Below are 13751 nucleotides of genomic sequence, written 5' to 3'. Positions count from 1 at the left end.
AAGGACTCTTGCGAACACGCAAACGCGTTTCGAAGACATGCCGGTAATTGTAGCCGCGTTCTGTCGCATACATCCAGAATATCGCACGTTTTCTTCGAGTCAAGTGTCGTAAAATATTGTTCATACTTGTAAATTCACAAAGACAATAGGATTGTGAAAATATATACGACGTGTTTGCATTATTAAAATGAATCTAATAACGAATGATTCGTGATTATAACAATATACTTTATTAATACACATCTAAATACATAATCTTAACACACAGACAATACTTTACAAGTATGCTATATGTGCACAGTAACAACCTTACCATATATAGTATTCATTTGTTTAATTTTTTTCTTTGCACACCACATAACAGAGACAGCTAAACGGTGTCGAATGGTGATTGTTTTTTTTTTTCAATATAAACCAACATGATATAAAATAAATTATATAGATATATGCAGAAACAACAAGTTTTATTACTTGTATCATTTGTGAACAGTATGAATTTCTTTCCACGTTCACACAATTAAATCAATACATTCCGATCGAATTCACAAATGTACAATTGTTTGATCGATTGTTTAAAAATATATTTTGTGTTAATAAAATTATAAACTGTCTCGTCACTTTCTAACACGTGAATTTTCTGGGATATACTACAACAAGCATTTTGTACCATCAACACAATATGTGTCATTAATAATCATATAATGTAAAATGTAATAACTACTTTAGATTGGGTATGATAATTAATTCTTAAATCATCTTCACAAATCATCGTATATCGCAGGCAGTTTTTAAGCGGTTACATTTGAAGAGACTATGAATGATTGTATTTTTACAGTGAACACAACGAATTTTTCTTTGAAGAATATTCATAGAATCATAAAGTGTAATGTATTTGATCTGAATTAGATTTAAGTTGTTTTTGTTGGTTCAGGTTTGTTGTAAACTGTGCAAAGTCAATGTACAAATATAATGATACGAAATTATATAAAATTATACGAAAGTATACGAAATTGTACGAAATATACTGTTAACTGTAAGCTTGATATCCAAAAGTATAGAACACAATTCATTCAATTCTCTTATTTATTTTTAACAATGCGAATTCACTAACCATACATACAGTATACTTTTTCTTTACATGCAATACATGCCTTTACTGTAATAATTTAATCACTACATATATTATAAACTTTCAAAACTAGCGAGGACATTAAGTCACTAGTGTTATTTTGTAAATTCCTCCTATTAATTTCTCAAAATGTCCACACTTTTCCAAATTGACTACTAATCACGAATAAAACACATTCATACAAAACTTATTGTACACTCCTGGTACACTCGGGAATTGTCGCTGCTGCCGCCCAAGATTGACATAAATAAATTAATTCACTAGCTTATTGAAAAAAACGTTGTACAGTATCGAGTCGTCGATTTCGAACTATTTTGATCAAACAGTTTACATGACAGGAAATCGAAAGATGAACAAAACATCCAAAATAGAAAATCAAATACCTAAAATGTTAGTATCAGTTCTGACTACATTGATCTAACTTCTAAAATAAGGCAAGCATTACTGAACACTTAAACCTGATACAATTACATAATCAAACAAGCAACATAGTTATGGGCGGGTAAACGTATTACCTTAACCAGAAAATATATATAACTATTAATGGTCTTTCTTCTGTAATTTATATAGTGTCCGTTTCAAATAACATGACACATGCTATTTTGGTAGTGGGCTCAAAATAATAAATTATGTGTTAATTGATAAAAAGTAAAGTTTAGATATATCCAAAATTACAAGCAACTTATTTAACTTGCTTAATGTCAACGGGAATATTGTTCATGCGTGAAGGCCAAACCGGTATCGAAGTTGTATGCTTACCAACAATGGCACTGAAAGAAGTATCTTTGACTGATTGCGCTTTTCTATCTTGTTGGACGTTGGCCGAAACTGTTTGAGTCATGGTTTGCTTTCCAATATGAGATGCACTTGGTGCATTTTTTGTTTTAAGTGACTGTTTTAATTCTTTTTCTTTCTTGTGTATTGACCCGCTCATTTTATTGTTTTCACCTATAGTGCTCGTCCTTCCACTTGCATTTAGTTGTGTTGAATTACCATAATCGGTTTGTGCCAAACTAGTACTTGTAGTTATAGGTTTCTTCTTCGGTTGCGTCACGTCTTGTTTGGATTGTTCAACGTCCGTTGTCTCAGTTTGTTTTGACGTATTATGATTGTGTACATCAGATAAACCTTCAGAGTGTCGCTTGTTTGGTTGTGTGTTTTTATAAAGTGGATCTACATTAACCGGCTGGTTGACATCCGCGTCAAAGTTGTGATTTTTATGCAGTTCATTTGAATCTTGCGTTCCTTGCGTTGGAACGGCTCGTTCGGCATTGAACATATTTTGGTTTTGTGACATTTCACTTTCCCCTGTGCGACATACGACCTCGTCTGTTCTCTTGTCTGTGTGTTTTGGAATGGTACCGCTATTTTGTCCTTTCGTGTTTTCTAAAACTTTATCTCCCATGGCAGTTTTAGATATGTTATCAGACCGTTTTATTTCATCTACAGTGCAGCTTTCATTTTCATTCTGATATTTCCGTGAAGTCGGTGAACTAGGTTGCTCATCAGTGTTCACGTCATTATAAACACTATCAGAATATTGCTGATATTTATCGGTTCCTTGGGCTACCCCTTTGTACAGAAGAGAACCAGTCTCTGTCAGGCGCAACGCTGGCCACACAATAAATTCAACATACTTTCCGGACTTTGTATAATGTCTATAAACAGTTCCGTCAAATATTTCACCCAGCTGACTTGTCCTGGCGTCCATCGAAACAGGGGGATCTTGTATGACCATCAACCAGCATAGTTCAATACATTTTAACCAAAATTCTTCGACATTTTTTTCATTAGTTTTCTCTTTGAATACTGCAATGATCTTTTGTTCAATGGGCTGTTGATTAAAATAAATATATTTGTTCAATCAAAGCAAATATTTTAATAGGACAATATCAAAAACGGTAGTAGTTTTGGAAAAATATGTCATTGCATATTTTTATAAGCAAAATTATATTATTAGTTATATTTAAAAAAAATCCAATAAATGTTTTCCCGTCACCTAGATTTTTTTTCTCATTTATTTTAGTCCATTATGTATCCGTTTACATAATATATATCATTTTATCATATAAAATTGGATGTTTTTATAAAATACAGCACATACATACTCACACACACACAAACACACCAACACACACGCACATACACGCGCACACACGCACGCACCCGCATACGCATAGACACAAACTCACGCACTTGCCTGCACATGCAAATTAATTTATAAAAACTGGTTTTGTAATTTTTTAAACAACAATTGCTTTTTTGTCACCTAGATTGATACCCAAGTCCTTTGGGAGCAATATATATATACATTATATATGTTATATTTATTTTTAAAGTCATTTGGCAAATATATTACCAGCTCTCTTTTGTTGTAAGTGTTGAACAGCGAACAAATACATGTGTTATGTTTGTTAATCGTTCGAAGCAGATTTATTAAATATTAGATTGATGTGATACCAATACGTTTTTTGTTCATATAGGGAAAGATGCCATGACATGTGTTTTTTTATAATTTGATAACTATGTGTCAAATATGTTCTATAAAGCGTTATATTGGCATCTAAATTGTTCAAGCATGGCAAAGGCAAATTTACCTGTCGTAGTCTCTGAATGTCGTCTTGAAAACGTCTCTTTCTTTTTTCTTTCAGATTTTTCAAAAGACGGATATCCGTTTCCTACATGAACAGAGATGGTAAAGGATGTCTTTAAGGAGTGGCAACCATTTCACATATAAGAACAATCGCTATTCAGCGAGTCATCAAATCATAATAATGGTACCGATATAAGATCTGTATCTGAAATTAAAGCGAGTATACATGATATTTATATAAATATTTTTATTTTTGCTATATTAAATCAACATATAAATCACTAATATTATATGAAATTTATTATAAATCTGCATTTAGCACCATCAATCAAATAGCGTGTACTTCTGTGAAATGTACGACGAGCAAGTGAAGGTCGATATCGACTCGTTTACTCGCATTAGTTGTGAAACAGATATTTCGTCTTTATTTCGTATATGTCTGCATAGGCAATGAGGATTTACCCACACTCATATGTACACTGATGAATTATCTGTTGTACATCAACACATTATTTGCAGAAGATTAAAACATCTCTTTCGTGTTTTTTTTTCTAGTACAACTTCTTCTTAATTTTGAATCCAGTGTTATATTCGTCAGCGTTTTATCTGTTTCTTCATCATTAAGTAATAAGATCGACTATGGTCACTAAAATATATATATATATATATATATATATATATATATATATATATATATATATATATATATATATATATATAGATATATATATATATATACATATATACATATATACATATATATATATATATATATATATATATATATATATATATATATATATATATATATATATATGTATTATTTTAGTAGCTGTTTTTTCGCAATGGTTATGATATGTGTTTTAAATTAAAGAATATTATTGGTTATTAAATAATATTATTTTTTTTAACAATATGTTTTTGTAAAAACACTATGTCCCCCCATATATTTGACCTTTGACCTTGAAAATGACCTTGACCTTTCACCACTCAAAATGTGCAGCTCCATGAGATACACATGCATGCCATGCCAAATATTAAGTTGCTATCTTTAATATTGGCCAATGTTTAAGTTTAACGCAAACAAACCAACAAACCAACAAACAGACAGGGCAAAAGAATATGTCCCCCAGTATAGACTGGGGGACATAACAAGCGGCATGTTAAAAAAAAACATGACGAGGATAACATTATTTATATCTTTAAAATGAGGCAATTAAAAACAATCCCTTCTGTTGACGTGTTAGTGCCCATAATATAAATTGTTTTGTTATTCATCAGCTGAATTCAGTTCACGCATTTGTGATAACTTGTTAAACTAAAATTTAGTGTTACTGGTCGTCATAACAAATAACGATGTTTTAATAAATAACAATGCTAGAGTAATTTAAAGCACGTGCGTTTATTTGTGTATAAGATATATTTTATGTCGATTATGTGGTTTCTAATCGCAGTCATATATAATTAGCAGAATCTTATACGAGTGTTAAAGAGAGATGAGGGTTACCGTTCTGTGTACGTGACATTGTAGCGCCCGGCGTTGCATTTGTTCTAAAATGTAACTGTGTATCTCTCATTTTTGAATTATTTGAAACACACATTTTGATTGATTGGTCGCATTTCTTTATTTTTCGGTAAATTACACGTTTAACATAAAACAATTTAAAGCTAGTTTACAATTTTTGAATGAGTCAGTACCCTTTGATACAAATTGATACCGATTGTTTTATATTTAGGTCGACTATAAAACATTCTGTATCAAGTTTAATTTTTTCAATATCAATAATATCATTCGGTGTCAATTTTTACGCCTAACCGTTAATACAATCGTGTAAAAACGAAATTTTCATAAATGTTTTACAAAATATAAACTCGTGTGAGGTCGTATATAATAAATAAACACGTACGCCATCAAATCTGTCTAGTGCTTGTGTCAATGTCTTAAGATCGTTTGAAGCGTTTGTACTGCAGTCCTGGTATATTGTCTGAAATCAAAATCCAAATTTAACTGTTGATAACACATACTACAATAAATTAATTGCCAGATCAATGATATATTGTTTCAGTGTTACGATAAAACATCACATGTGTTTAGAATAGATTTAAAAAAAACGTGTTATTTAATGAAGCAATTATAAAAACGATAAATGATCGAGAAAACCGATAACAACCCTTTTTTCAATGAAAACTAATATACCAATTGTAGCAAACAAATTACTTCTACTACTACTACTACTACTACTACTACTACTACTTCTACTACTACTACTACTACTACTACTACAACTACTATACTACTACTACTACTACTACTACTAGTACTACTACTAGTACTACTACTACTACAACACCAACTACTACTACTATTACTTCTACTACAGCTACTACTACAACTACTGCTACTACAACTACTACTGCTACTACTACTACTACTACTACTACTACTACTACTACTACTACTACTACTACTACTACTACTACTACTACTACTACTACTACTACTACTACTACTACTACTACTACTTTTACTACTACTACTGCTACTACTACTACTACTACTACTACTACTACTACTACTACTACTACTACTACTACTACTACTACTACGACTACTACTTCTTCTACTACTTGTACTACTTCTACTACTACTACTACTACTACTACTACTACTACTACTACTACTACTACTACTACTACTTCTACTACTACTACTACTACTACTACTACTACTACTACTACCACTACCCTACTACTACAACAACAACAACTTCTTCTACTACTACTACTACTACTACTACTACTACTACTACTACTACTACTACTACTACTACTACTGCGTCTACTACTACTACTACTACCACTACTACAACTACTACTACTAATAATAATAATTCTAATAATACTGATAATACAAATATTAAATAATACTACCAAACAAGCTTGGAGCATCTGCCCAATGGCCTTTTTCTCAACAATATTTTTTTGTTTGGTAAGAACTTCAAAGCAGTTGGTCCACTCATTGTCATACAGCTCAGAAAACCGTTCAGCCAGTTTCATAGATCTGTTCGGGTCACTGAGGTCAGCAATGTCGGGGTTGTTGTCATGCAGCTTGGCTCCAAACACGGCGCTTAAACTATCCCAGCGTGATTGTTTAAGTACACGCGATGATCATGTTGTGTGAAGATACAATCATGCAAACTCAAAGTGTGTAAAGGTTATTCAAAATAGCACTTTGATGTTTTAAGGATATAGTTTTAAGCAGGTAAATTACCGTAAAATATTATCATTTTCCTGTGTTTTTCAAACGTGATTTATGGTATTGATATGTTCACGCTTTAAATATTTACCGATTTTTTAGATCATCATTCGCTTGTTTAAGCTCATGGATTTCCTGTTGTAGTTTGGCAGCGTCCCTATTTAGTCTGTAAATTTTGCAAGATAACGTTGTTCAACAGTGTTTTGCAGCAATGGCGTTTTAGGGACATACAACTGTATATTAGTGACATGCACAAAAATAGAAAAAATGTTTTTGATAAATTAAAATGCAATGTTTTACGATACATCTCAATATTATATGCTTTATTGTTTAATGCTGTTAAATATATGAAAGCTTCGTTGGTTTATTAAGCGTTTTTTCACTTTCATCTTGACATTTGAGACATGCATCGTACTTTGGTCGTTTTAAAGTTTAGTTGTGCTTACCTATCCACTGTTTGTTCGTGTTTAGTTGTTAATTGTTCCAGAGCCTGTTTTGAAGATGTATTTTTCTTAATCCTGCAAAACATGTAAAGATTACATGTAGCAAACCATTAAACCCAAACATTTTAGGTTTAATACTACAAATTCGTAAAAACATACCTAAGGGCACTTAAATTGATATATACATTAAACTATTGCTAAACAAATGAGTATCTTCTTGTAAACGATCAGTAAAAAGTGTGTTTGTATTATAATTAAAAGTTGTGGAAGGCGAAGGAGAATAAGTTGTAGTAGCAAAATGGTTTTGAATAAATGCACTTAATTAACTTCTATACAGATGTACGATAACGGCATTGAAATGCTGCCAACGTGTAAGATATATTGGCTTGATTTTTTGTTGATTAACGGGTCAGTCATTCAATTTATATTTCTGTGAGCTATACACACTTTTCCGAAATAAAACAAAACCATCATCATTTAATCTAGATATAACAAATATAAAAAAACAACTGTTTAACGAAATCGTACTTCATAATTCATAAAAATATTGCAAAGGACTACGTTTGTATTACTATTTTGTTTTTTAAACCACATTTATACAGCGCCATTTTCATACTCGAGATGTGCGTTCAAAGGAGCTTTACAGTTTTTCCCTGATCACTGGGTCATAAGTCGTCCGTTAACATCTTGGCGCAGTATGCAGCCACGGCACATTGGCTTATTTCCCTCACAGGTACCAATTTATACACCTTGGTGGAGAGGAGCAGTTGTGGGATAAATTTCTTGCTCAAGGAAATTCAAGCGGTCAGGGCGGGATTCGAACCCGGGACCTCTCGATCCCTAAGCCAGCGTCCTACCATTAGACCACTGCTCCCACAAACTTTGAATTTTAGTAATATTTTCTGAGCTTGTTTTATGGAAAGAAAAATGAAAATGTGCACATGTTTGACAGTTACAAGGATGAAACATTTAATTCTGATTAATAAAACAATTCAATCGCGAGTCTAGAAATAATCATTTACGTTGATAAAACTAGGTACACACCTTAGTACAACACTTTCATGAAAAAAGTATGTAATAACAAAAAAAAAAACATTTTGCGAAAGATCACTTTCAACTGGCAAGTAAGGTATCAAACTAATTTTAGAAATTTTGCATATACATGTAGCTAAATAATTTCATGTTATCAAAATAAGAAAATTTAATAAAAACAATTTTAAATTATAACTGGCAGTGACTTTCTAAGCAGGTAATGGGTAGAAGTAAAACTCTAAATGAAAATCATGCGACCTGTGATTATCAACACAAAGAAAAAAGCATAATTAGTGTTTATAAACAGTTAAACTTTGAAGACAGTATTCGCGATGTCTTTAAAATCAGATGCGTTCATTCACATAAACATACGATGTTTAAACCTCAATAATACACTTTTAATTGACATTTAAATGTATGTTAATAGAGTATTCTAAACTTAACCATTTTCATCTTTATTTGTTTTTGAAATGATAATACACTGAGCCTCGGCGATTTACAAGTTGTTTTAAACAATAGCACACACAACGTAACCCTAAACAATATAGTTGTTCTTTAGGTCTTCATTTTTTTTTGTAAGAGCTTTGATTGACGATTGAAGATTATGCTCTCTTGACTCTGACCTGTAGCATAATGAGCATGTTATATGAATATTAATAACAAAATACTACAAAAGCGCGTTTGAATTTATTTTTGATAAGTTTCAAGAATTGTGTAGAATATAAATCGTAAAATTCATCGAATAATCTCAATACAGCGAATTAAAATCAACTGTTACAATAAGATATGAGAACGTTATATTGCTTATAAAAATTTGCTAATACTCTTTCTGTGCGATTTGGACCTTTTCTTTGAAGTTTTCGAGGTCATGTCTTGATGTAATGCAAAGTGCAGCAAGACGCTCGAGACTTAATAGAAATATATAATATACTTCCATTATGACAATATACCTCAGCTGTCAACAGGCTACTGATGTGTGTTATATTTAAAACAAAGTTGTCAGGTTATTTGTAAAATATAAAATACATTTTACTGCTATATCAAAATTTAGCATAACGTGAGTAGTGAATATATTACATGAATGTTTTTATAAAAAATATTTGAAAGTGAAAATAGAAATGGTACGTTAACTTTAAATTTAACATAAACTTACTCCGCTTGGAGCTGTCGTATCTGTTGTTCGCTTGTTTGTAGTTCATCTGAACGTTCGTCTATTACCATGAGTGCCCGATTGTACCTTTAAGAAAAACAAGATTCCACATTTTGTTCAGTTACAAATAACACAAAAGATCAGCGCCAAATGTTCTTTCGAATAACTTTAATATTCATTTACAATAAATATTCTACTTAATAGAAACACACACAAAGAACGATGTAAATGAGTCGTAAATAACAGGTATTGTATAGTTTGTGACTTATCTTCCAAATGGTGAAAACTTGTATAAATGTTTGTAAAATGCGTTGTCTTTTTTGGAAATAAATAAAGAATACTCTACATTTCAATCAGTTCCCTTTTGTCTAATTCGTGAATCGTTATTTTCGACTTGCCATCTCTTTGTCTGAAATAGTAGGTAAAAAAGTGTTTCACTTTAAGATGATCTTTAAGTTTCATCAGGAATGTCTACATACTGTAAAGAAAACTATATGAAAAATATATGTATGGTTATAAAATAAAGTGTCGGGAATAATACTTTAAGCTTGTTAATTTTTAAACAATGTGCTTATTGCAATATTTAATTATTAATTTTGGTTTTATTATTTGATTACTGTTTGGACTGTGTCTGCATTTGTTTGTATCAAATATATTTTGAGCATCAGATGGAAACATCCTACCTATATTTGGTAACTTCTTGCTCATTTTTGAATATCTCATATTGTTGCTTTGGAAGCTGACTACCATGTTTTTCCATCTTTGTATTGTGTGACATAGCAGGGGCGTCTCTACCAGTGTTCTTCGTGCTTAGTTGTCGTTGTGGACTTGAGGGATGATGCGTATCCTTAAGAGGTGGATCTGTTTTTGATGTGTTTTGTCTGGCATCATCTCTGTTTGATAGTTCATTAAAACTGGCATCTTGACGCGCGTTCTGTGATTCGGAAGGTATTGATTTAGGGTCCACAGGTCTTGTTGGTTTAGTTTCGGATGATTGGCGACAACCCATCTTTCCGTTATATAATCAACTCTGTGTGAAAACATCCCAAAACACTGCATTGAAGTTGTCAGTAAGTGAAAAATGCAAAAATAACAGAAAATTGGATATAACGTTGTAGCATAAACTGTAATACCAAAATACGTATGTACCAAAGCCAAGCTTTACGATAATAAAACGTATATAATCATGTAACATATATACGGGAGGATTGTTTGTTTATTTTTATTTAATAGCTATTTATTTTTGTATTTATATATGAAATGTTAAAAAAATATTCGTTGTTTCAAACTGTGAATATAAAAGTTCAATATCATTAATATAAAAAAACGTCGTTTATGACTTTGTGGCATTATTTCAACCGCAAACGTTACACCCGTTAAACTAGCTAGACTATTTTTGGCATCCAATCGTTATCAAAGAAAATAAATAAATATTCTATGATCTCTGGTTAATTAACCTCGATACTCTACGGAAACAAATATCCCTCACTTACTGTTAGAATTAACTGCAACCTGTTGTATTTACCTGTTAGGATAATTGCCAATTTTACAAAAGGGGTATTTCTCTATAAACCCATAAAGTACAGAAACAGAACTATGTCGTTATGAATAGCACACATTTCTGCATACAAAAGCATTTATGCGTTTGACAGTTACCATAGTGACGCTGTGTTTTGAGTGATCGTATTCCACATGAATTGGATCCAATAATGAAACACAGCACAAAGAAATCTTCCAACTAAATTGTAAATGCTGTTTAGAGGGCCATGATCAAAGCAAAGCAATTGAAAGTACATAAATACGAATACCGATGGTGTCGCTGAAATTGATTTCATGTCAAATTTAATGTTTATTGAAATCGAAAGTGGGTAAATCGGAACTCTTTTTACGACCATCCAAAGGTAAAACAAAACATGTCCCAACGAAAACAATAATTAGATTTTACTACGTGTTCCTACTCTCGTATGTATCACATACCATTAAACATTATTTATAATAAAACCATTTTATTTAAGCGTGTGTAATTGAATGCTTACCTTAATCACACAACGAGGAAGTAAAACAAGATCACCGTTTTCTACGAAGCCGAAAAACCTGTTTTAAAACCTGTTATCAATATAATTATTGCTCGTCCTAACCCAATTAGCTATTAAGCGGTACATCGTAGATATGTTAAACCCGCTCGATTGCCTATCGCAGCGAACATTTTAACAGTGATATATCATATTCCAATCTCCACGCAGAGTTGTCGTTCCTCTCACATATAATCTCTGCAAACACAAGATAAACATTCCAGATATGGTAGGATTTAATTTTTTGGGGTTTACGTTTTATATTATCAGACGTAGTATCATTCTCGTTTATATTTTGAAAATAATGTATACGTTTATGTTGCGAATAACACTATTAATTTCCTAAATTAAAAAAGTAAAAATATCAACGGTAAAGTTATTGTACCGCGTGGCTAGGCTATCATCACGTGGATGGTTATGAAGGCAGAAATTTGATCCAGCTATGCTGGTTATGGTCCAATCTTTGCGCGGAGGTTGCCGTATTTTAGTTTAAATAAATAGTATACGGCAAAATAAAATAACAATTTATAGACTGATTTTCTGAAAATAAGTTCATGATAATTAAGTTAAAGCCCAATATATATTAGCACATGATTGAATTGCACAGCGACGTTACATAGGTAGTTATATTGAACATAGCGTATATATAATTTAAACATAATTTACTATATAATTTAACGCTAATTTTAAGTTTCGCAGAATAATAACTAATTGGCAACTACACAATACCAAAATAGCATTAACTAACTTATTTATCATACTTGTCGAGAAACCAATGCTTATAAGTGTAGATGCGTAATAATACAAAAACGATTTCGATAGCATGTGATGTTATTTAAAAATACATGAATGGTGAATGCCTATCAGAGCATTATTAAAAAAAGGATTTTCGCATTTAAACCCTTAAACTACTGAATGAAATATGTATATTTCTTTAGTCCATCCTTTATCTACATGAGAATTTTATTGCGTAAACACTGTAAACCAAATTTAATCTTCTTAAAATCCTTATTTTAAATCTTATTTTAAGAAATATGTCACAGAACTGAAAAAAAGATAAGATAGCCATGTATAATAGCTCTAAGTTTCTACACGTTTTAATCACGTTTGCAATTTGGCAAATTCGTTATTTTCTTCTCGTGCGCGTTTAAATATGTGCGTTTGAGTTTAAAACTAACACGCATTTTAAGACTTATTTTCAATTTAATTTAGTACTTTATTTTGAATTGTTTTAAGTGAAAGTCGTCACCAAAAGAACTGCACGGCACTTTTTGTAGATATAGTGAAACGATCTGGAGACGAGACGTGCCTTGTACACCGCACCTCGATTAAACTAGTCAGGCTAAGTGTTGTCTTACAAATGGGCAGTTTATCCATGAAATGTAATACCTATCAAAACATACGGCTCTGCCTATATTTACTGCAGGCATACGATTGTTTCATTTTTCCCTATTAAGGAAACAACCCGCGTGTTTACTAGTTTAATGCATACGTTTTATACAAAGTTACACCATTTTATCACAGTTAAGTAGCATTCATAATGTCATGTCATTTGTACATGTGCTCATTATTGATTACTCTTTTGTGGCAAGGGTTTGATATCGCACGGCTAAGGTTACATTTTTCCTACCAAAGGTGGCATTTAAGGAATAAACAGCGTATTTGCGCTCATGCGCGAACAGACAGTCGCATCACGTGATGGTCGACTCGCAGGAGCGATGATACACATGTATTGCTAAGACTTAGTGTCATCCTACCCCATAAAGATACTGAGAAACGGCAACCGACAAACGCTGACGGAGGGACTCACTACGGACGGATTATCAATGCCAAAACAATATCCCTACGGCTTCGGAAGGGAAAGCTATTTTTAAATATATATGCAGACGGTAAAAAATATTATAGGTTAAATCTGAAAGTTAAATTAAACAAAAAACATAGTGAGTTATTAAATACATATCCAGACGATAGTGCTGAGCTGTTTCTCTGAATAAGTTGATAATCGACTTTACTTTATTGTCAGTATGTCTAAAGGCGAGCAACTTCTGCCATAACATACACTTTCCGTAGTCGTCC

The 13751-nt window shown here is 31.9% G+C and overlaps 1 protein-coding gene across 2 annotated transcripts; it reads right to left on the bottom strand.

Moving 5' to 3' along the window:
• Positions 1–214: 214 nt before the first annotated feature.
• On the bottom strand, positions 215–11854 carry LOC127879463 (uncharacterized). 2 transcript variants are annotated; one of them, XM_052426314.1, is made up of 10 exons: positions 11640–11854; positions 10287–10633; positions 9950–10012; positions 9607–9690; positions 7425–7496; positions 7070–7144; positions 6654–6855; positions 5630–5707; positions 3727–3807; positions 215–2963 (listed from the first exon to the last, which is right to left on the bottom strand). In XM_052426314.1, exons 2-10 carry the CDS (start codon positions 10610–10612, stop codon positions 1812–1814), a joined length of 2133 nt encoding a protein of 710 aa, XP_052282274.1. In that variant the 5' UTR covers positions 10613–10633; positions 11640–11854; the 3' UTR covers positions 215–1811. The 2 variants fall into 2 exon arrangements, with proteins under 2 accessions (XP_052282274.1, XP_052282273.1); XM_052426313.1 differs by lacking the exon at positions 11640–11854 and adding an exon at positions 11260–11317.
• Positions 11855–13751: the final 1897 nt, after the last annotated feature.

Source organism: Dreissena polymorpha, chromosome 4 (assembly GCF_020536995.1).
Source record: "Dreissena polymorpha isolate Duluth1 chromosome 4, UMN_Dpol_1.0, whole genome shotgun sequence".
Taxonomy (NCBI): domain Eukaryota; kingdom Metazoa; phylum Mollusca; class Bivalvia; order Myida; family Dreissenidae; genus Dreissena; species Dreissena polymorpha.
This window is presented reverse-complemented; position numbering and strand designations above follow the sequence as displayed.